The sequence below is a fragment of the Sceloporus occidentalis genome, unplaced genomic scaffold, assembly GCF_023333645.1.
Source record: "Sceloporus occidentalis isolate IW3139 unplaced genomic scaffold, rSceOcc1.0.p SCAF_1, whole genome shotgun sequence".
Taxonomy (NCBI): Eukaryota; Metazoa; Chordata; class Lepidosauria; order Squamata; family Phrynosomatidae; genus Sceloporus; species Sceloporus occidentalis.
In genome coordinates, this window is record NW_028316981.1 from 23504506 (window position 1) to 23525854 (window position 21349).

Here is a 21349-nt window from a genome sequence, read left to right on the forward strand (position 1 = left end):
AACCTGGTCCTTCTCCTTCCCACTCAAGAAAGGTCAAGGAGGGGTAAAGCAACTGATGCAATACTGAGGCTGAGAACCAATAGCTCTTCTGCATCCTTTTCCTTCTGAGTTTGGGCTCAAGGGAGGTGAAGTGACCCCTTCCTGAGGCCCTCTGGGCTCAACATCCCAAATGTAAAGGAAAATATGAGCCAGATAGTCAGCAAATAACATTTTGAAGCTGGACTCGACATCCTCCCTCCCTTCTATTGCAGCCCTGTTCTCTGGCTGGCAAAGTAGAGGTAGAGTAATTCTAGCTCCCTTCCAGGGGAAGATGAAAAAACTGGCAAAACCTAGAAGGGTAGGGACTTACCTTGGGCACAAACAGCACAACCAGAGTGATGTAAGAAGAGAAGACAATGGCGAGTGAGGCAAAAGCAAAGGATGCATCCTGTTGGCTGCTGAGAATCATGGTGACTGGGGCAGTGATGAGACACAGCACCTGCGCGAAGGGAAGAGCCACACAGAGTTTGCATCCACCCAGGAATCACTTTCTTTTTTTAAAAAATATATTTTTAATTAGTTTTATACAATGATAATATTTACAATCCAATTCAACAATGTTGTACATTTATTCTCATTCAGTACTTCCTTTCATTTTTTCTCTCCAGTTATTTTTCATATTTCCCATTTCACTGCCACCTTTTTCAACACTTATTTTTCTTCTCTCGGTGAAATACCAGATCATAAATTGTTTAATAAACTTCCATCATGGATTTTACCCAAATTTCTATGTTTCCCTGTGGTGATGTTTATTCTTCTCTTCTTCCCCTGTATTCATCTCTTTCAATATGTTGTAAGAATTATTCATACAAAATCACTGCATAGCTCCCTTTCTCTCTCTCATATATTTCATCAAGGGTTCCCATATTTTCTAAAAATCTTCTTTAGACTTTCCTCTTAAACTCATTGTTGAATTATCCATCTCCATGTACTCATAGACTTTGAGTAACAATTGGTCCTGAGTCGGAATTTCGACCCCTTTCCATTTACTTGTGTACAGTACTCTAGCGGCACTGACCATGTAAAATATTAATTTCGCACAATTTCTTTCAAGTGCCTCATTTTCCACCATATTTAATAGAAATAATTTAGGGTCTTTATTCAATTTTACCTGTAATATCTCTGTTACTATGGAATGTATCTCTGTCCAGAACTCTTTAGCTTTTTTACATTTCCACCAACAGTGGTAGTATGTACCTGTTTCTTCACCACATTTCCAGCACAGATTCTTACATTTTTTGTCTATTTTGGCCAAAATATACGGGGTGAGGTGACATCTATATTGCATTTTGATCATGTTCTCTCTCAAGCTGAAATTTGGGGTAAATTTCATTCGTTTATTCCAATTTTCCCCCCATTGTATCAATGAAATATTTTGTCCCATGTCTTTAGCCCAATCTATCATGCTTTTCTTTATCACTTCTTGTTCCATATCATATTTAAGCAATAGTTTATATAGGCGGGAGATCTCATGTACACCTTCCTCTTTAATTATTTTTTCAAATTCTTTTTCGCCTTTATCTATTTCTTGGGTTTTTTGATCCATCAGAAATCTCTCCTTCAGTCGTCTATATAAGAACCAGTTACATCTGAAACCTTCCATAATTAATTCACTTTCCATCTTGTGTTTCCATTGCCCATCTTCAGTTTCCATTGCCCAGGAATCACATTCTGTAGGTCCCACAGTGCAATCGCCTTCCTCAAACCAGCACCTTATGGTTGGGTCGAATGGACATCCCCATATTCACTATGGGAACTGTCATTCAATCCATCCAGAGGGTTGAGAAGGCTGCTGTAGGAGCTGTTCAGGGTAAACAGGAAAGACGTCAATGCTAAGTATTACAATATAGTGATGACATTTCATAGTCGACTCTATGATTCACAAACAGCTTGACAACAATCCTGAAAAACTCTGGTTGTTAATCCTGTAATTCAGGGTTCAAGAGACATCATCTTGGCTGCAGTCCAAGAAACAAAACACAACAACAACAACTGATACCCTACACTGCCTTTGTTGTTGTATGACTTCAAATCATTTTGGACTTATGGCAACCCTAAGGTGAACCTATCATGGGGTTTTCTTGGCAAAATTATATATTACTGAATTACAGAGCAGTTATGAATCTAGACCTCTTGGTTATCAATCTGTAACTACAGTACAGAATGACAATGAGAACAGAAACAATGTGACTACCATGAAAACAATGACAAAATAATAAATATCATTTAAGGCACAAAATCAATATATCAAAGGAAAAGGAAACTATATATGAATGAATGAATGAATGAATGAATGAATGAATGAGATTTTATTTATATACCGCCATTCCTTCGATCACGGCGGTTTACAGAATAATAAAAATACAAAATTACACAATCAGAGTCCCCCCATATTAAAACAATACAATACAAAATTATAAAATCCATCATTCAATCCTAATAATTAAAACCAGTAAAAACACAGTGGAAGCAGTTCCAACCATTAAAATACACACAATACACAAGGAGAAGGATGGCATTAGGACACATGGGGGAAAGCTTGGCGAAAGAGGTAAGTCTTGAGGATTTTCCTAAAAGACTCCAGGGAGGGGGCCGAGCGGAGCTCGTCAGGGAGAGAGTTCCAAGTCTGCAGGGCCGAAGCAGAGAAAGCCCTATGCGCAGACATATCTCACGTTGGGAACTCTCAAAAGTTGTCTCCCACCTGACCTGAGAGTGCGGGGCTGATTAAATGGGGAGAGGCGGTCCTCCAAGTACTCTGGGCCCAAGCCATTTAGGGCTTTATAGGTAAAAACCAACACCTTGTATTGCGCCCGGAAGTGAATTAGCAGCCAATGCAGATCTTTCAATATAGGTGTTATGTGGCTGGCCCTGGAGCTACCAGTGACCAGCCTTGCTGCCATATTCTGAACCAGTCCCCCAGCTCCACCATCTGGAATCTACCTGAGAGGTAGGAACGGAACCACTGCAAGGCAGTGCCCCCGATGCCCAACTCCCCCAGGCGATCCAGAAGGATACCATGGTCGATGGTATCGAAGGCCGCAGAGATGTCCAAGAGCACTAACAGGGACACGCTACCCCTGTCCATGCCCAGACGGAGATCATCGACTAAGGCGACCATGGCAGTCTCAACCCCATAGCCCGCCCAGAAGCCAGTTTGAAATGGGTCCAGATAATCCGTATCCTTCAAGACCCCCTGCAGCTGGGAGGCAACCGCTCTCTCGATCACCTTCCCTAGAAATGGCAGCAGTGAAACAGGTCGATAATTATTTCGAATTAGGGGGTCAAGGGAGGGCTTTTTAAATAGAGGTTTTACAATGGCTGTTTTTAGACTAGATGGAAATCGGCCCTCCCTGAGAGATGAATTAACAATTTGGCGCAACATCTCTGTTACCGCCGTTCCCCCTTGAACTGCCAGCCATGAAGGACAGGGATCGAGAGAGCACTTCGTCTTCCTAACGCTGCTGAGGATCTTGTCCACATCCTCGGTACTTACAGACTCAAAGTGATCCAGTACAACTGAGTCCACGGAAGCTCTGGAGCCTCTACTCTTGATTCTGAATTAATAACAGCGTCGAGATCAGCCCTTAGCCGAGAAATTTTATCCGCGAAGAAGCTGTTAAATTCGTCACAGCAGGCTTTAGATGGCTCCAATATTGGGTTCGGGGGGGGGGAGCCAATTGAGTGAGCTCTCTCACAACCCTGAACAGCTCTGCCGGACGCGACTCTGCGGACGCAATACGTGCAGCGAAGAACGAATTCTTAGCTGCATCTATTGCCACTCCGTAGGCCTGCAAATGAGACTCTAGGAGTGTCTTGTCGGCTAAGTCCTAATGTGTCCGCCATTTGCGCTCTAGTCGTTGCACAGCCCGCTTCCTTGCCCTGAGATCTTCCGTATACCAGGGCTTCTTATTGGAAGCAGGCCGGAAAGGACACTTGGGAGCGATGCTGTGTATAGCCCTGGAGAGATCAGTATCCCAGGTGTTAGTCAGGGCATCAACAGTGTCGCCGTCAGTTCCAACCAAATAGCCCTCTAGGGCTTCCTGGAACCTATTGGGTTCCATCAGCCTTCGAGGGTGGACCATCCTAATAGGTCCGCCACCCCCGGGGGGGATCTGGGTGGTAGCCTTGATACTAGCCTCGACCAAGAAATGATCCGTCCATGACAGGGCAGAGATATTGGTTACCTCTGCCCACGGAGACTCCATGTCCGTACAGAAGATAACATCAAGTGTATTACCAGCAGAATGCGTGGGCCCTGAGACCAATTGGGACAGGCCCATGGCAGTCATGGTAGTCATGAACTCCCGAGCCGCATCAGTTGGAGCATGACTGGTCTCGAAGGGGACTCTATTAGGTGAATGGAAAGAATGGAAAGTGAATGGAAACCTGAATACGCTATGTGGTCCTGATTTATGCACGTGTGTATGTGCCTTCAAGCTGCCTATCATTATATGGTGACTTCATGAATGTCATAGGGGAGTTTATCAAATGGGAGGAATTTCTCTTAAATTCAAATGAAAAGAAAGCAGGGCCAGAACACATTCACTTAAAGTTGCTAGTTTCGCGCAATTACGTGAAAACGCATTGCATTCGAACTGGCTCCCCATTGCCTGAAAATAGCATGCCATTGCCCGAATTTGCATGTAGCAGTCTATCACGCAATAACGTGAAACCACATGATTGCGTTCGGACTGACTTCCCATTGCCTGAAATTGTGTGTGGTAGTCTATCATGCAAAAACGTTAAACCCCATGATTGCATTCAGATTGCCATCGGATTATACTTCCAATTCCCCTTGTCTGATAAACTCCATTGTTTTCTTAGGCAAGGAATAGTCAGAGGTGGTTTTGCCAATTCCTTCTTCTGAAATACAGCCTACACTACCGCACCTGGTATTCATTGGCATCATCCATCCATCCATCCAGTAATTTTGAGGGACTCAACTCTCTCTAGCCTAACTTTAGGAGGGGCTCAAGTGCCCCATTCCAGAATCCATATCTGTGGCCACACAGGACTCTTGACTGATTTGAACCCAGATGTTCATGAGAAATAGGTCTTGCTTAACATGGGGTGAGCAGCTCCATTCATAAAGCAGAAGCAGAACTTGTGAAATACAGTGCTTACCCATGGAGAATGAGCATTCAGCTGGTGAGGTGCAGAAATGCCCAAAGTCTGGGGCATGTCCACCTGGGGCAGGGGGAAGGAGGAATCAGAGGTTTGACACACTGATGCAAAGACCTTGGAAGAAATGAGTCACAAGTAAGCTTGTCACTTGGAACAGGTTGCTTTTTTAATGTGTGTAACAAGGGCACGACCAAGGCACATTTCAAAAGTAAAAAGTGGGTAAAGAGCTATTAAAATGTTACTGTTAAAAGTAACATTTTCCAGCTACCTTTTAAAATTACTCTTTAAGTGCATTTTATCAGAAAGGATTTGACAAGATTTTCTCAAGTTTTACGCCATTCACTTATCTATCCTGCATGTTGTTTTAAAAAAGCACAAAAGGAAAAGAAAGTAGTTACACAATGAGTGATGAGTTAACAGTGGGAAAAATTACTTTTCAAAGACTTTTCAATTTACTTTTCAAAGACTAGAAATAATGACAGTGATACACTTTTTAAAAGCAACTTTCCTCTGCTGAGGCAGCCCCATAGCTCTCCTATAAATCTATGCTTGTTGAGATGCAAATTGGTCCACTGGTTGAACCAGGGAAATTGGAAATGAAGTTGTCTGCATACTTCAAAATTGGGCAAAACTTTGTCCCCAGCTCCTAGGAGTTTCTGGGGTCAAGAGGACTTGGGAGTTCAGGCTCAGGTTTAGTTCTCCTTCTGTTGTCTCCACAAGGGTTATATTGGCGGGAAACAGACCGCCCATTTGGGGTGGCCTGCAGCCACCCCTTAGTGCTACGTATTGGGGCCAGGGCAGCCACAGCGGCAGCCCAGAGCCCCCAATCCGATGCTTTTCAGGACCAGGGAGCAGCAGTAAAATGCTGCTCCTCCCTGGTCCCGGGCTTCATGTCCCAGGACACCCCGGGAGCCGCTGCCAGGAGAGAAAGGGGCCACTTGGCCCCTTTCCCCTGGCTTTGTTCCTGCAGCCGTTTGGTGGCTGCGGGAATGAGGCGCTCCCCAAGAAGGAGCTCTGTTTTGAAGCTCCTTCCAGCGCCACTGAAAGGGCACCACAAGTGCCCTGCAGCGGCGCGAGCATGCCCGCACCGCACTGTTTGGCTGCGGCGTGGCCATGACGTCATAGTGGTGGTGTCCGTGTACACAGGGCACCGCCATTATCACGCCGCAGGTATGTGCTAGGGTTGCGGGGCGTCTGTAAAGGACGCCCCGAGGCAACCCTAGCATGTATCCAGGCCAGTGCAAAGCGCTGGTCTGTAAAGCGCTCCTGTATAATTACTCAGCCCCATTTAATGGATTTTGACAGAGCATCCATACAATGTCATGGGGCTGTACATATGAGGAGGGGGAAATTAGGGCAATCCCTCTCAAAATAAGAACTCAGCCCTCCCCATGAGGGCAATCTCCAAATTTCAGTCCCAAAATTTCTGACACTGCAATAATTTAGAAGTTCAGTTGGGCATTTAGATACATGTATAATTTAGGTATCCAAAGAAAAGGGGCAAGGAAGTTACTAAGGGAATGCAAACACAGCCAATATAAGAGTTTCAAGAGTGGATGGTTTTCAGGATCTCACTTTCTGAAGTGCTAAAAATATGGGGGCAGAAGGAAAATTTCTTGGGGGGGGCAGAATTGGGGGAGGAATGCTAAAGTGGTGTACGAGTATTGGACTACGACTCTGGAGATCAGGATTTGACTCCTTGCTCAAGCACAAAAACCCACTGGGTGATCTTGGGAAAGTCACACTCTCTCATTCTCACAGGATGACAAAGGCAAACCCCCTCTGAAGAAACTTGCCAAGAAACCCTAAGATAGGTTCTCTTAAGGTAATCATATGTAAAAACAAAACAACAAAACAAAACAAAACAAAACAAAAAACCTTGGACGTACACAATGACAACAACAATAACAACCTCATTATGCCACTCTTCATAGCTACACCACCGCAATTGCATCCCCCAAATGTGTTATTCCCTGTTGTGTCTTACAAGTTTCTTTTCACTTCACATTTTTAAATAAACTAAGGTGCGGTACACACCGGCCTTTTATGCTGTGCTTGTGCCGATTTTAGGGTTAGGGACCGTGTGGCAACTGCATGATCCCTCAGCCTAATATGCCGTGGCAGCGTTACAATGGTGGTGCCCTGCCATTGGTGCGCTCGTTACGTCTGCCCTGCGGTGGAAAAAGAACCCGCTTTTCCCGTTTTTTTTTTCCTCCAGAGGAAAGCTGTGCAGTTTGGCGGCTGCGGCTTCCGTCCATAAGAAAGTAGGCTGCTGGCAGGCCGCCCTTTTCGGTCTGTTTGTCTCAGGCCTAACAGATGTAATTACTGCACAATCAGTCAGCAGCATAAAGAGCCAAACCTTGGAACCTAACTTTCCCCCCACAATGTCTGTGGAATTCTGGGACCAGTAGTTCAAATAAGTAACATTTTGAAGGGCTGCATGTCCTCCCTCTTTTTGTGATGGAGGGCTAGCTCCTCTCACAATGCATGTAACAGTCAAGGCAATGCTTGGTCTGAACCTTTTAGAGATAAGCCACTCACAGCCACGTTGTAGATTGCCATGCCCACGGCTCGGTGGTCATTGATCTTCTCTGTTGAGACACCCTTCGTCTCATAGGCAAGGAAGATGCCCAGAAGCAGCAAAAGTCCCTTGAAGCCATAGAAGATACCTGTGGTCAGGGAAAGATGGAGCTGTAAATGAGGGTGAAGGGGAAAACTAAGGAGGAAGAATAGATGAGGTCCAAGAAGAACAGTGAATGGAGTTGTAGCAGAGTCTGCACATGGTTTATTTATTTATTTGGCTATCTCACCTATCTAAAAACATTCTGAGGCCCTTGCTCTAAGGAAAATCACAATATGCAATATTAAAACCCACAGTGACTTTAAGCAATGTTTATTAAACAGCACAGTTTATTAAAGAGTGTGCTGGATACTTTAAAGAAAGGATGCAGAGAACATTTGCTCCATGTGTCAGGACAGGTATGCGTAAGAGAGGCAACTGACCTGCTTCATCCCCAAGGACTGAAAGCACAATTACAGCAAAGCTTTTAAGTTCTATAGCACTTCCTTTTAAATTCTATCTGGCAGCTTTTTGAGAGGGTAAAAGATGCATGGTTAAGAAAAAAAAATCTGAAGGTAACTGGGCATAAGCCATATTCTGTTTAGGACACCAGGTTAGAAGAAAGATCCTGGCCTTGAAGGGAGAGAAGGAGAGGCAGGCACAGCTCTACCATGCCTAGCCCTAAAGGAAGTTGAAAGGTCTCCCTCCATCTTAACTGCTATCACCTTGGACTTGGAGGGAGAGAAGAAAAGGCATTATCTGCTGGACATTGCCATCCCCTTCTCCTTTTGTGTCATGTCTTTTTAGATTGTAAGGCTGAGGACAGGGAACTGTCGAATTAACTATCTAGAAGCCATCTGAGAGCCTTTGTGGCTAAAATGTGGGGCATAAATATTCTAGATAGATAGATAGATAGATAGATAGATAGATAGATAGATAGATGGGGCACAATTTGCATAATGTAGTCATATCTGGCCTTACAATTAAACAGGGTGAAGCTACTGCTTCTGAGAGAAGTTCATGGGAACCGAGGGAGAGAAACTTAGTTTAAAAAGTTATTACTGTATTTTTATTGCCAATGTTCAGGAGAGATACTTGTGTCCAAATAATTTGGCTGCCTCTGGGCAGTATCCACTTTGACTTTGAAGGAAGAACCATGAGGTGCCTGCTCCACCTTATGTAGCAAAATGTCTTATGCTGACCCTGATTGTAGTAGGATACAGATACAGGACTATTTATCCCTTAAGTTTACATTTTAGGAGCCAAGGAGCACCTGACACTAACAGATATGTGACTATTCCAGGTACAAGAAAGGACATATAAACACCGGGGGAAGGAAGACTTGGGTAACACTAAGCCAGAGCTGGGAAAAGTCAGACTGCAGCTCCTGGAGATCCTCAGCTGGCATGGCCACTGACTATGAGGGCTAGAGGATTCTGGGAGTTGTAGTCCAGAAATATCATATTTTCACACTGAGAATCAGACTTAGCTGGGTTTTCTGGAGAGGCTCTCACCTAGCCAAGTGTTCATCTTTTCAGAACTGCAGTGTTCCAATTTGGGTAAAATCTGCACATCAATGTCACTTTTGGGGTCTTCTTTGGTGAATTCCTGCAGGGGACACAGGAAGAAGGTACCAGAATGATAACAGGCTAGTGATTACCAAGAAAGATTTAAAAAGTAGCACAGTCAACAAATAGAATATGAGGCCACCGTGCGTCATCATAGAACTAACCATTTCTTAAGGTTACAATATAAGGGCCAAAGTACACCTGATGGCAAAGACATGTGCCTGTCTCAACCCCTTTAAATCAATGGGTGGAGATGTGATTTAAAGTTGAAAAAAAAAACAACCACATGCGGACAGGTGTTATCAGTACCAAACCCTTCGTGTTTTGTGCACTCCTCTGTCCCTTGCTGCCATACCTCCCCACTAGTTACCCTTCATCCAGCCAGTATCAAGAACCCATCTGAAAGGAAACAACCCTGCAACTATGTTGAGTAAAATGGCAAGAGATTTTTGCATGATCCACTCACTCAGACACCCTATTTATGCCTTTTTTGCTTTGCTTCCAAAATCAGACAGGATCTGGTGGCTTTAGGGTAACTATTTACTTGTACTTAATTCCTTCCCCCAATAACTAGAGTATAATTGCAATATATTATGGCTGTAGCTTAACAAGGGAGAACTTTATTCCTTTGCATTACAACTGTAACTTTTAATTACTTTTACAGTTACAGGGGTGTGGCCTCACTAAATAGTGAAGGAGGAATACCATATCATTCAAATGCTGGCCCATCCTATGCCTTATGCTGGTGCATTATTCTTGAGAAGGGAAAGAATAATTATAGCTATAATGGTGGCTAACTATTGGGGAGACCCTTGGAATTAAGATAATAACTAATTACTTTTTAAAAAAGTAATATTCCAAACTCTGTATAAATATATTCTCTAAAAATAGAATATTAGAAGGATTAAGAAGAAAGCCACTGGGACGGCAGAAGTTCAAAACATCAAATTGGACGGGAAGTAAAGGCTCAATGCTTGCAACTGTAAATATGAAACCTTGTAAAACTTTGCAGTAACCAGTCTGTAATCAGGAAGCTTATAAGCTTTTAAGAGGGAGTTTGTGGTTAATTATTGGCGAATGTGGTTTGAAATGTCTCTCCATGTACCATATTAGCTCTGACCACTATTAACACCTGCTACTAACACTAAGTTTTGTTCACAACACTAGTTCTGTGCTATCCATGTTGTAGCTACCATAACATGGAAGCTCTGTGATCAGAGGCACGTCTACATGGCCCAAATAAAACAGTCCCTTCTAGTTTTGTCAGTGAGCTGTCCAAACAATGTTTGGGATGAGTGGGACCAACTCTGGGGCTTTTCATTGACTCAGGAATTTACTTTAGAGAGAAAAAAGTGAGGATTAATTCCAATTTTGAGTGGAAAATCTGGATATTTAGGTGTGTATGTGGACTGTGCTCCATAGCAATGTTGGTGAGGCTGGGGGAAGGAGTTCAGAAATATGTACATTCACATGTATAGGGAAGGGGGGAAAACATGGAGTAGCCATGGCCATGTGGCCACACATACTTCAATTTATCAGGTTGGGGTGAATTTGAAAGGGAGACTTGTGTGTGGAGAGTTCTGCTGAATTCTCCTTAATGTGTTTAGGCAAGCCTTTGGTTGCTGTAAATAGGGGTAACCTGAAGGTAAGCTGGATTTTTCTATCAATGTAGAAGCATCCCAAGTCTCCTGTCTTTTTCCTGAGATGTGATGGCATGCTTTAGAATGGCAGTGGGAAATAGTGTTTAAGCCTTTCCTGCTGTGCTTTTGCCCTGAGTTAAATCACCCCCAAAGCTGTTATTACATCCACTAAGCAAAAAGGTTTTCTCTGTCATGTCTTTGGGGAGTAGTATGGGAGAACAATTTAGGTAGGAGAAACTACAACCCATGTTCCCTCAGAAGTGTTTCTCTGATCAAATTTGTTCCCTCTGCAATTGCTCTAAAGTTTATGGCCTCTCTGCTACACTGGAGATGCTGGATTGAGGCCATAAACTTTAGAGCAACTGCAGAGGTAGCAAATATCTCTGTGTGGACCTATGCCATGCTGAGCCATTTACCTTTCTACCCTCTACCCCTCTTGCATGGTCATTTTGTATTTCTTCTGGAGCAGGCAGCCTTGGAGAAGCATCTGGCTATGTCCTCCATGGGCAGCTGCAATATGATTTACAGCAGTGCTAAGACCATTGAAGAACCCTGGGGGATCGCATCTGGGTAAGAGGATATAGCTAGACACTTTTCTGAGCCTGCCTGCCAACCAATAAACCCAGAATGTCTGGGTGGGATGGTGTCAGGCGCTTATCAGTATGAGGGACCAGGGCCTTTGGGATCTGTTCAGGAGAAAGTAAATACCAACCTCCACAGCATTCCCAAAACATGTGTGCGGATGTCCCTACCAGAATTCTGGACTATGTTGGGAGAACTGTTAACAAAACTGGTTAGGGATCTTCTGTATCACATCCAGATCAGTCTTACGATGCCAACTAGGATGTTAAAAGTGAGTTTCCTGCATTCCTTACTTTGAGAAAGACTACCTATGTGCTTGCAGCATAGCATAAGGCTAGCTGGCTGAGAGGAGGCTTCTTTTTAAGAATTTAAAGATACCCATGGAAGCGTCATAAGTTTCCAGAACACCTTCCTATAAAGAATGGAAATGGCAGCAGTATCACCATCTCACATTCAGGTAGAGGAGCTGAATGGCGATTCACATGCTGCAAAACAAGGCTGGCCAACTGTGGTGAGGAGGGTAGTCAATCTTTGTGCCCATGTATCCAGGAGATAATTTTCCCTCCCTTTGGCCCAAAATGCAAATGGAAATGTGTGTGTAATGCTAAGAAAAGTGCTGTGTGTGTGTCTATACAGAGTAGGGAAGGAAAGTTTCTGTTTGTGCACATGTGTGTATTTGCTTTTTTGTCCATGTACACACTTCTGGGCCGCCACTACAGGTTGTGGTCCTTAGGACTAATAACACTTTCCCCCACTAGGGATGTATATATGTGGTTGAGAGGCCATGCCTGTTTCATAATCCAGCAGACAGAACATGAAGTAAGAGTTACATTTCAAGAAAGGAGGTTAAGCTGAACCTTATGCAAACGTCTTATCCTGCAATGTGTGCTAGTGGCAGTGAATTTTTGCCGTGAACTATGCATATGTTGCTGGTGGAGGGGGGAGCAGAGTGAGACAGCAAGAGAGCATCAGAGCAAAGGAATAGAGGACAGAGAGTGAGAGACACTGAAATATGAGCAGGAGAGAGAAATGTACAGTACATTGTGGGGGTGCTCATTAAAGGGAAGAAGAAAAAGTGAGTTGGAGGATAAGGATCAGAGTGGGAGAAATACAGGCAACAGGGACCAAATGGGGATGGAGGGAATTTGTGGCCATCCCTTGGTGGTGGTTATAAATGTGTACACATTTATCAGCCAGAGGTCCTAAAAGACCAGGTTGCCAAAAGAACCATTGTTCTAATGTCAGGGGCATCATTAAGGGAGTGTGGGGATGGGTAGATGCAGGGGGTTCAGGCCATATCAGGTGACACCCTAAGGGATGTGACACCACTGTTCCCTAAACATCTACCTTTCGGCACAAATGGGCTATTGTGTTCCCCTGCATCCCTTTAAAACACTACAGAGATGGGGTGGGGTGGGGAGGCTCTATGGGAGGAGAAAAGAGAGGCCCCAATTTCTTTAAACCAAAAAATTTCCAAAAACTAATTAAAAACTAATTTTAAAAATTAAATCCTTTTAAAAAATTTATTTAAAAACATCAAATCTTACCAAATTTTCACTTTAACCACACGAATCTATACATGAAAACCCATTTGCATGTATGGTATGTTATTGTAATTTAAAAGGTATAATTTAATTTTGCTAGTTGTTTATGTCACAATTATTAATATTATATTCAGTGATATATGCAAATTACAATTTACGAGTAACATCAGTGCATAAAACATTACTAAGGATTCTATATGGTGTGGTAGGGGAAGAAGTCAATGGGGATGGCACCATGAGTTATTGCACTGGGTGAGGCCAACCCTAGTGATGCCACAATTAATGTGAATGCAATATCTCCGGTGAATGTTTTCATCATAGGTCTGTTTCTAAATAAACAAGGATTTGAAACCATGATTGCCATTCTGGACTGAACACGCTGTTCCGTAACCTTAGCTATTTGTGGACAGCCTGCCAGTGCTCACTAGTGAGCAGAAAGGAACTCTGCATCTGTTCAGTGACACTCTTTTCACTGGTACTTCACATATCCTAGAGGTGTCACCTTTGGGGTGACAATGAATTCTACTGTGGATTCCACAAAAATTAAGCCGTGGATACAGAGTGTCTTATTTTGGGGACTGCAGCTGAAGTAGGTAAAGCTGCAGGGTCCTTACAGCCTTTCCACATAAGTGTCGCACATGTTTGTTACCTCAGTGGTACGCTTCAGTGGGCTGACTATTTGCCAGATGGCCAAAATGACAAAATCAAGCCCAACAAGCAACCCAACTGTAGCATAGAGCTTCCAGGGTTCCAGAGTCTAGAAGAAAAGGAGAAAGAAAAGATGAGATACTGAAGTGTGACCCAGATCAAAGAGACATTTCAGAATATCAGGAAATCAATGGAGATACTAAAAGCCTAGCATTCAAGCAGCTCTGTTAGACTGAGGTCCGCCTAGCCATGGTCTACCTAGATTAGCACCCTATTCAATATAAAATATAGGTATACCTCAGTTAACAAAGCTTCTGACAAAGAGGTTCCTTCTTACAAAGGCCCGGCTCTGCCTGGCCCAGCCTAGCCTTTTCTTGTCTTCTGCCTAGCTGCACTGGCTTTGGGATGATGATGATGATGATGATGATAATTTCTTACCCATATTTCTCTCTGGATTGAGGTATGGGACAACAGATTAAAATACAATAGATGGACACATAACTCTTTTAATTGATGGTGAACGGAGGGCTGGAGAAAGAGAGATTTTCAGTGATGGTTTGGAGTTGGAATGTCTAGAGTAAACAATGAAATAAAAGCTTGACCTGGGAAAGAATGAGGTTCTAATCTAGGGGATACTACCATAGCTCTGGGCACTTAACATACAAAATGTAAGGTAAACAGATGCCTCCAGAATCACTTACTGATCATGTTTGAATAGAAAAACAGAACACAAGGGGGAAGCAGATGAGCCTGCCTCACCAGCTATGTTGAAAAAGCATGGATCTGTAAGTTTTTCCACCAAAATGAAAATCATAAGAAAAGTGGAGGATGTTGGAAGGAAAAAATAATCCTGCAATGCATTTTAAAAGAAGCTTTCAAGTGGTCTCTAGAAGATTCATTTTTTAAATAGTTTTTTGTGGGTTTTTTGGGCTATGTGGCCATGTTCTAGAAGATTTTCTTCCTGATGTTTCGCCAGTATCTGTAGCTGGCATCTTCAGAGACTCTGAAGATGCCAGCCACAGATGCTGGCGAAACATCAGGAAGAAACTCATCTAAAATATGGCCACATAGCCTGAAAAACCCACAAAAAACTATGGATGCTGGCCATGAAAGCCTTCAACTTCAAATTTTTTGTTCACTTAAACAAGGATTACCTGACCTAGTTTTTTTTTCATTTCACAGGTGCATAATGTTAGTTTTGAATAAAAGTTTTGCTGAAACATTTTGAACTGCTCTTCTTTTTTGTGGTGTAGGAACCTATTCCTATTCTTTCTACATTCAGTACCACAGTTTATATTAAAGATGTAAAGCCCAGGAACACATCCACTTTGTTAACTGAGGTATTATTGCTAATTACTGATACAGTGCCATCAGTTCACATGGTTCTTTATTGTACAACATGATATATCCCTGACTTGACAAGCTTACCATCTAAAATTCACCACATGGGAAACAAAAGAACAGAATATGTGAATAAAACCAAGGGTTAATGTGGGATCGGAAGAACCAGACTGCATGGACGAGGGGACAATTTGCTGCTGACTGTCACTAAATAAACAAAAAATAAATAAAATATTTCAAGTAGTAATGACAGACCAAAAACAGAAGAAGGCAAAAATAGCCTTAACAGTGGCACCGGATGCACAATAAGCATCAAGAAGTCCATATCAGCTATATACTTATTGTTTATCTATAGTACATGAGTCAGTCATCGTTACCTGTGGTTCAAAAATTAGCATAACTTCATTAAAATGCACCACAGGAATGGTGACATCAGGAATGCAAGGGAAATGGTTTCTTCCTTCACCCTCCCTGAACTGGATTTAAGGGAAGAACGATTTTCTCTACAGGAGTTGGGGCACACTCACCACACACAAAAGATAAATGGTGTGGTAGAGTAGAAAACTCTAATCTGCCCTTGTGATTACCAGAGTGGAATGAGGTGGTATGGGGTGATTTCAGATTAATTTTCTCTGGAACAGAAGATGACAATCTTGTGAAAACCCGAAAGCCCATAACTGAACACATTCAACTACCATCATCCCCTCAGCAGAACGTTGCTGCCTTTATCTCTTTGTAGCACCAATCCAACATACTGTATATACATTATAACAGCTAAAAACTGTAAAGGAAAAAGGCCAGTGAGAAAATCTCCAAGCCTTCTCTCTATATGACCACTTTTACACAGAGGACAAACACATCACCTTCCGTCGTTCTTTCTTCTCTTCCTTCTTGGTAAAAACGGTGTGCACCCACCAGATTTTGGTGAACATGCTGCCATAGCCCAAGCTAAAACCCAAACCCAGGAGCCATAGCCGAGCCTGAAAGGGGGGGAGAGAGGAACAAAAAGCACAGTAAGAGCATGCTCTTCACTGCCATATCTTTCCCACCATGTCTGTTGTACCTTTCCACAGAGCTTCAGTAGAGAATGAACCTATGTGTATTGTATAGTGTGACCAGTGGGTTTTTATGTGCCAGTGCGAATTTGAATTCTGGTTTCCAGTCGTTGTCCAATGCCCATAATACCACTCTGGCCTACTTGGGCGGAATTCAATTAAGTTGTGCAAATCTGTCTATTGCCTAGTGGTGGGGCTATGGAGGATGGGAGAGAAAAGGTCTGTGAAATGTATGCTTGGACAGAGTCTAAAGAAAAGTGTGAAGGGTTTCCTTTCCAATACCTGTGAGAAGGGTTAAATATGTGCTTTACTTATGCTCTTTGCTAGCCACTTTGAATGTATCTTCCCCCTAAGTCAGAATAGCAAGGCAAAAATACTTTAAATTATTAAATTTATTTTATTTATTTATGGTATTTATACCCTGCCCTTCAGCCCTAAAGGCTATCAGAACGGCTTCTCCCTTATTAAAAATACTCCAAACTGTTTTCATGGGTGGCTGAGATAGTGACCCCTTTGCCTTCTGATGGTTCAGTGTACACAAACTTTGTTTTGTGCACAAAATTATTAAAAGTATTATTATAAAATTACCTTCAGGCTAAGCGTATAAGGTGTATATGAAACATAAATGAATTTTGTGTTTAGACTAGGGTTCCATCTCCAAGATATCTCATTATGTATGCAAATTCAGTATTCCAAAATCCTAAATAAATCCGAAATCCAAAACACTTCTGGACCCTAGCATTTCAGATAAGGGAGATTATACCTGTATACTAAAAGTCAAGTTGCTTCCAGCATTATATAGAACATAGGGGTGTTTGGTGAGAGGTGGGATTAAATACAGAATAGATAAGCAAGAGGGAGAAGGTGTGCTCTTGCCACATATTTTAACCCCAGAAATTGTTTTCTTCCACCTTGGGCAAAATCACCCGGGACTGAGTGCAGTGGGCAAGGGAAAACTGTGTGGTACAGTTTAATTCTACACTTTCACTACTCCTCCATTCTGCTGCCATAATAGCTACTTTATTCCAAAAATCCAGTTTCCTTCCCACCATCCCTGACCTCCCAGTTCTGATCCTTTGTTTCCTGCATTTCAATTTTCATTCTTCGCCCATCTTGATGACAGGCATTGGCCAGTATATGATCTTTAGAAATTCTCCACAATTCAGAATCTGCAGAACAGAGTTTCCTTTCATCTGGCCCCAATACCAGAGAGATATAAAAATAAAGCAGAGTGATGCACACCATTATCTAAATAGATGATTATAGGATTCAAAAGGAACAAGAATGGGGATTTTTTCGCCTTCTAACTATTTCAGTGTGCAACCTTCAGCACAGCCCATATTATGGTAGCTGCAGTGCAAAACAGCTAGTGCTTTAAATGTTTCCTATCCCACTATGGAGGAAATAATTTCAAAATATCTTTCTGGTGTGCAGGTTAGAGTTGACCATAGAAATGTCCACACCCCAAACAAACAATAAAAGAGAGGAGTTCTGGATTTTTTTATCTAACTCTAGAATTATTTCATATGATTTTTAAAAAATTAAGCATTTAAAAATAGCTCTGCTACTATAAATGAACACTATTTATTCTGATAGAAAATCAGAGGTTGGAAGTGATGTGGCAGAAAGCACGCAGCACAGTCTGCTGTTAATACTGCAGGCTTAGGGTCAGAAAGAGAGTGCCATATGACAACCCCTAATCTGGTTATCTCTCTGTTATAGGTTGGAGTCATGGTGAGATTGACAGGAAAGCACACAACAACTCTTCAATATATTTTAGTATTATTATGCCCGCTACAGCATGTTGCAGTGGAGTGAAAATCAGAACTAACTTGTATCATGGTCTCTGCATTATCAGCTGGGATACGGCTGTTAGCTAGCCACTAACAACTCTCTAACAGTAGCTTTAAGACTGCCATCTACTTGTGATCACTGGTAAAATACAATATTTATCAGTATCACATAGGTAATTTAAGGAGATTATCACACTGCTCTTTGATAGAGGGACAGAAGTGGGATGTTCACTCTAATGGTAGGGTCCTACTGCACCGTCTCATGGCTGGGCAGTAGCTGCCCTGTAGCATATTTGTGCTTCTGCCACAACTTTTAATGAATGGGAAAATCCTGTGAATAGCCTGTCCCTCACACAGTTAACCCATTATTGTGGATGTGTGTGATAAATCCTTGCAGGGTAATTTGGAGACTGATGATCTCTCTCTCCCTGTCCCTGAACATTCATAGCCGTTGTACTGCTGAAAAGAGAAGTATCTGGCTCATTTCTCGAAAGCAGCAGCCTTTCCTAAGCCTTCTTTTTTGTTTGTTTGTTTGTTTCTTTAAAAGCCGTAATCGCATAACGTTAATGAGCAACCAAAATACATTTCCATGATGCAAAAAATATCCAAACCATCTAGGAAAGTAAAAAAATAATCTTTATTTAAAAAATTAATTTACCTCACTGGGAGAAACTTTTTTCCCATGAGGAAAATGGAATGCCGGACTGATTTCCCATTAAGCAAAACCACGCATATGTAAGTGAATTAAATTTCAGATAGCTGATGAGTGAATTCTGAATGCAATGGCTGAACAAAACAGTGTGTGATAAAATTCATTGTTGACCTGTTATCAAGCTGCAATTACATGGTTATGCGAAAAGAAGCGTTGCTGTTTTGTTTGTTAAAAAGCCACAACTAAATTGGGAGTGAAGCTTCGTGCGATAATCTCCTATGTTGTTGTGTGCCTTCAAATCATTTGGGATTTATGGCAATCCCAAGGCAAACATATCACTGATTTTTCTTGCCACAAATTGTTTTAAGAGGGGTTGCTCTTGTCTTCCTCTGAGGCTGTGACTTGCCCATGATCATCCAGGAGGTTTCCATGACCAAGTGGGGATTCAAACCATTGTCTCCTAGTGTCCTAGTCCAACACTCAAACCACTACCCCACAATGACTCTCTTATCAGAAGTTAAGAGTCTTGATTGTGTGAAATAATAAATACCCTCATACTGTACTTTGAAAAAGCTGTGAAATGACAAGGAAAGTGACTATAATGTATTCCACTGTAAACAGTAAGGAGTAGAGTTTGAGCTTAGATTGGATTTTTATTCCTCCCCTGTCAAAGCACCCTTCAAGGTGTAATAATGCAGTTTGACAACACTTTAACTGCCATGGCTCCATCCTACAGAATCCTGGGAATTGCAGTTGTGTGAAACACTTCCACTCTTTGGCAGAGAAGGTGAAACACCATTTAAAATGACAAGTCCCAGGATTCCATGGGATGGAGCTTCAGTACTAAAAGCGGTGTCAAATTGCATTATTTCTACAGTGTAGATGCAGCACAAGTCAGAGTAAAAGACCTCAGTGAGAAAAAACCAGATCCTCTCTCTTTAGGTAGCACAATTTTTTGCTTAGGAACAACAATGCACAGTCCATCAGGAGAGGACTTTGGGGCAAGCATCCAGAGTCTCACACAGTGCAATGAGGGAAGCCCTGGAACAGCATAACTGGCCCTGACATGATCATCTTTTTGGGGCTGGGTTAAGACACTTCTCTGCTCCCAGGCATTTGATAGGATGTGACTGACCAATCTTTAAATATAGATTAACTGATTAATGCATTTATTTAACATTTATTAAAATATTTATATCTTGTTCTTTATTCAAAGACCTCAGGGTGGGGAATGATAAAACCAATCTAATAAATTTAAAATAGTGTGAATAATTAAAATAATTCTAAAAGGCTAGAAACATATTAAATAATCAACTGAATCAAAAGACAGATTAAAATAGTTTAAAATGAATTAAAACAATATGCCTAAGAGGCTTTTTGTAAAACCCCCAAAGCTTTCAGGAACAACTATGTTTTTACTTGGCACCAAGCAGCAGAAATACTGGCATTGATCAGGCCTCCAAGGGGGAGGGTGTTCCATAACTGGACACCACAACAGAGAAGCCTCTATCCCATGTCCTCAGACTGACTAATGGGAAACAGAGGAGGGTCCCTCCAGCAGACCTTAAACACTGGGCAGATGTGTATAAAAGAGACACTCCTTCAAGTACTGGGGCCACAAGTTTTTTAGGGCTTTAAATGTCATTACCACATCTTGAAATCAGACTGGAAGCATATGGCAACCAGTGCCATTCCTTTTAAATCAATGTTATATGTGTTTCATATAATGCTCCTGTCAACAGTGCAGCTTTTTTATTTTTATTTTTTGCACATTTGCACATTTTGCACCAGCTTTGGATTCTGAACCATCGGCTCCTGACACACTGCAGAACTAATGCACTTTTGACACAGCTTTGACTGCTATGGCTCAGTGTCATGGTAGCAATAGCAATAGCATTTACATTTCTATACCGCTTAACAGTGAATTCAGCACTCTCTAAGCAGTTTACAACCTGTAAGCCAATTGCTCCCAACAAGCTGGGTACTCATTTTACCAACCTACAAAAGGATGGAAGGTTGAGTCAACCTTGGAGCCCTGGGATCAAACTCACAACCTTGTGGCTGCAGTACCAGCATTTAACCACTGCGTCACCAGGGCTCATGTTATTCTGGGATTTGTACTTATGAGAAATATTTAGCCAGCTGTCACAGAGCTCTAGTGCCACAACAAACTACAAATACCAGGATTAAATGGAATGGAGCCATGAAAGTTAAAGCGGTGTTGAACGGCATTAATTCTGCAGTGTGACAGCAGCCATCTTCAAGGGCAGTACCATATAGAGCACATTACAGTAGTCTAGTTGGGTGGTTCCATTACATGGACTGCTGTGGATAGGCCATCCTTGTTTGTCCAGTCTGAGCTGGCCCCAAGCATATTGAACCACGAAGTCTACTTGGGTTTCCAGTGCCAAAGATGGATCTAAGAGTACTCCCATGCTATATATATGTTCCTGCAGGGAAAGTGCTACTCCATCCAGGTTAAGTAGTTCACCCAATTCCTAGACCCAAGAACCAATAATCCACAGAAGCTCCATCTTATCAAGAGTCAGCTTCACTTTATTGGACCTCATCTCGGTTTATTCTTGGCAGGGTGGGAAAATGCTGCTTTATATTATATATTCTTGCTGTTTTTTAACTCTTGTATAATTTATCTGTAAGAAGCATACAGTCTTTTTCTCCCCCAAGAAAAAGGCACCCAATCAATATCCAAATTTTAGCTTTCTTCTCACTTCTGCCATTGAAGCATAGAGCTGGAGGGGTCTTTGTAAGCTCCCTGGTCCAACTTGTTTTCTTGTTTGGTGCA

At 42.2% G+C, this 21349-nt stretch overlaps 1 protein-coding gene across 6 annotated transcripts in view; it reads right to left on the bottom strand.

The window, feature by feature from the left end:
- The window catches only part of LOC149321201 (gamma-aminobutyric acid type B receptor subunit 1-like), a 204411-nt gene that overhangs the window by 5208 nt on the left and 177854 nt on the right, over positions 1-21349 (bottom strand). For 5 of the 6 annotated variants that reach the window (XM_089516581.1, XM_089516590.1, XM_089516554.1 and 2 more), the window contains 5 exons: positions 15910-16026; positions 13707-13814; positions 9238-9331; positions 7705-7832; positions 350-478 (listed from right to left, as the gene is read on the bottom strand). In XM_089516581.1, the coding sequence (XP_089372707.1) occupies positions 350-478; positions 7705-7832; positions 9238-9331; positions 13707-13814; positions 15910-16026 (576 nt within the window). Of the gene's footprint in view, positions 1-349; positions 479-5056; positions 5278-7704; positions 7833-9237; positions 9332-13706; positions 13815-15909; positions 16027-21349 lie in introns of those variants that run through there. The other variant, XM_089516598.1, reaches the window with a different exon arrangement.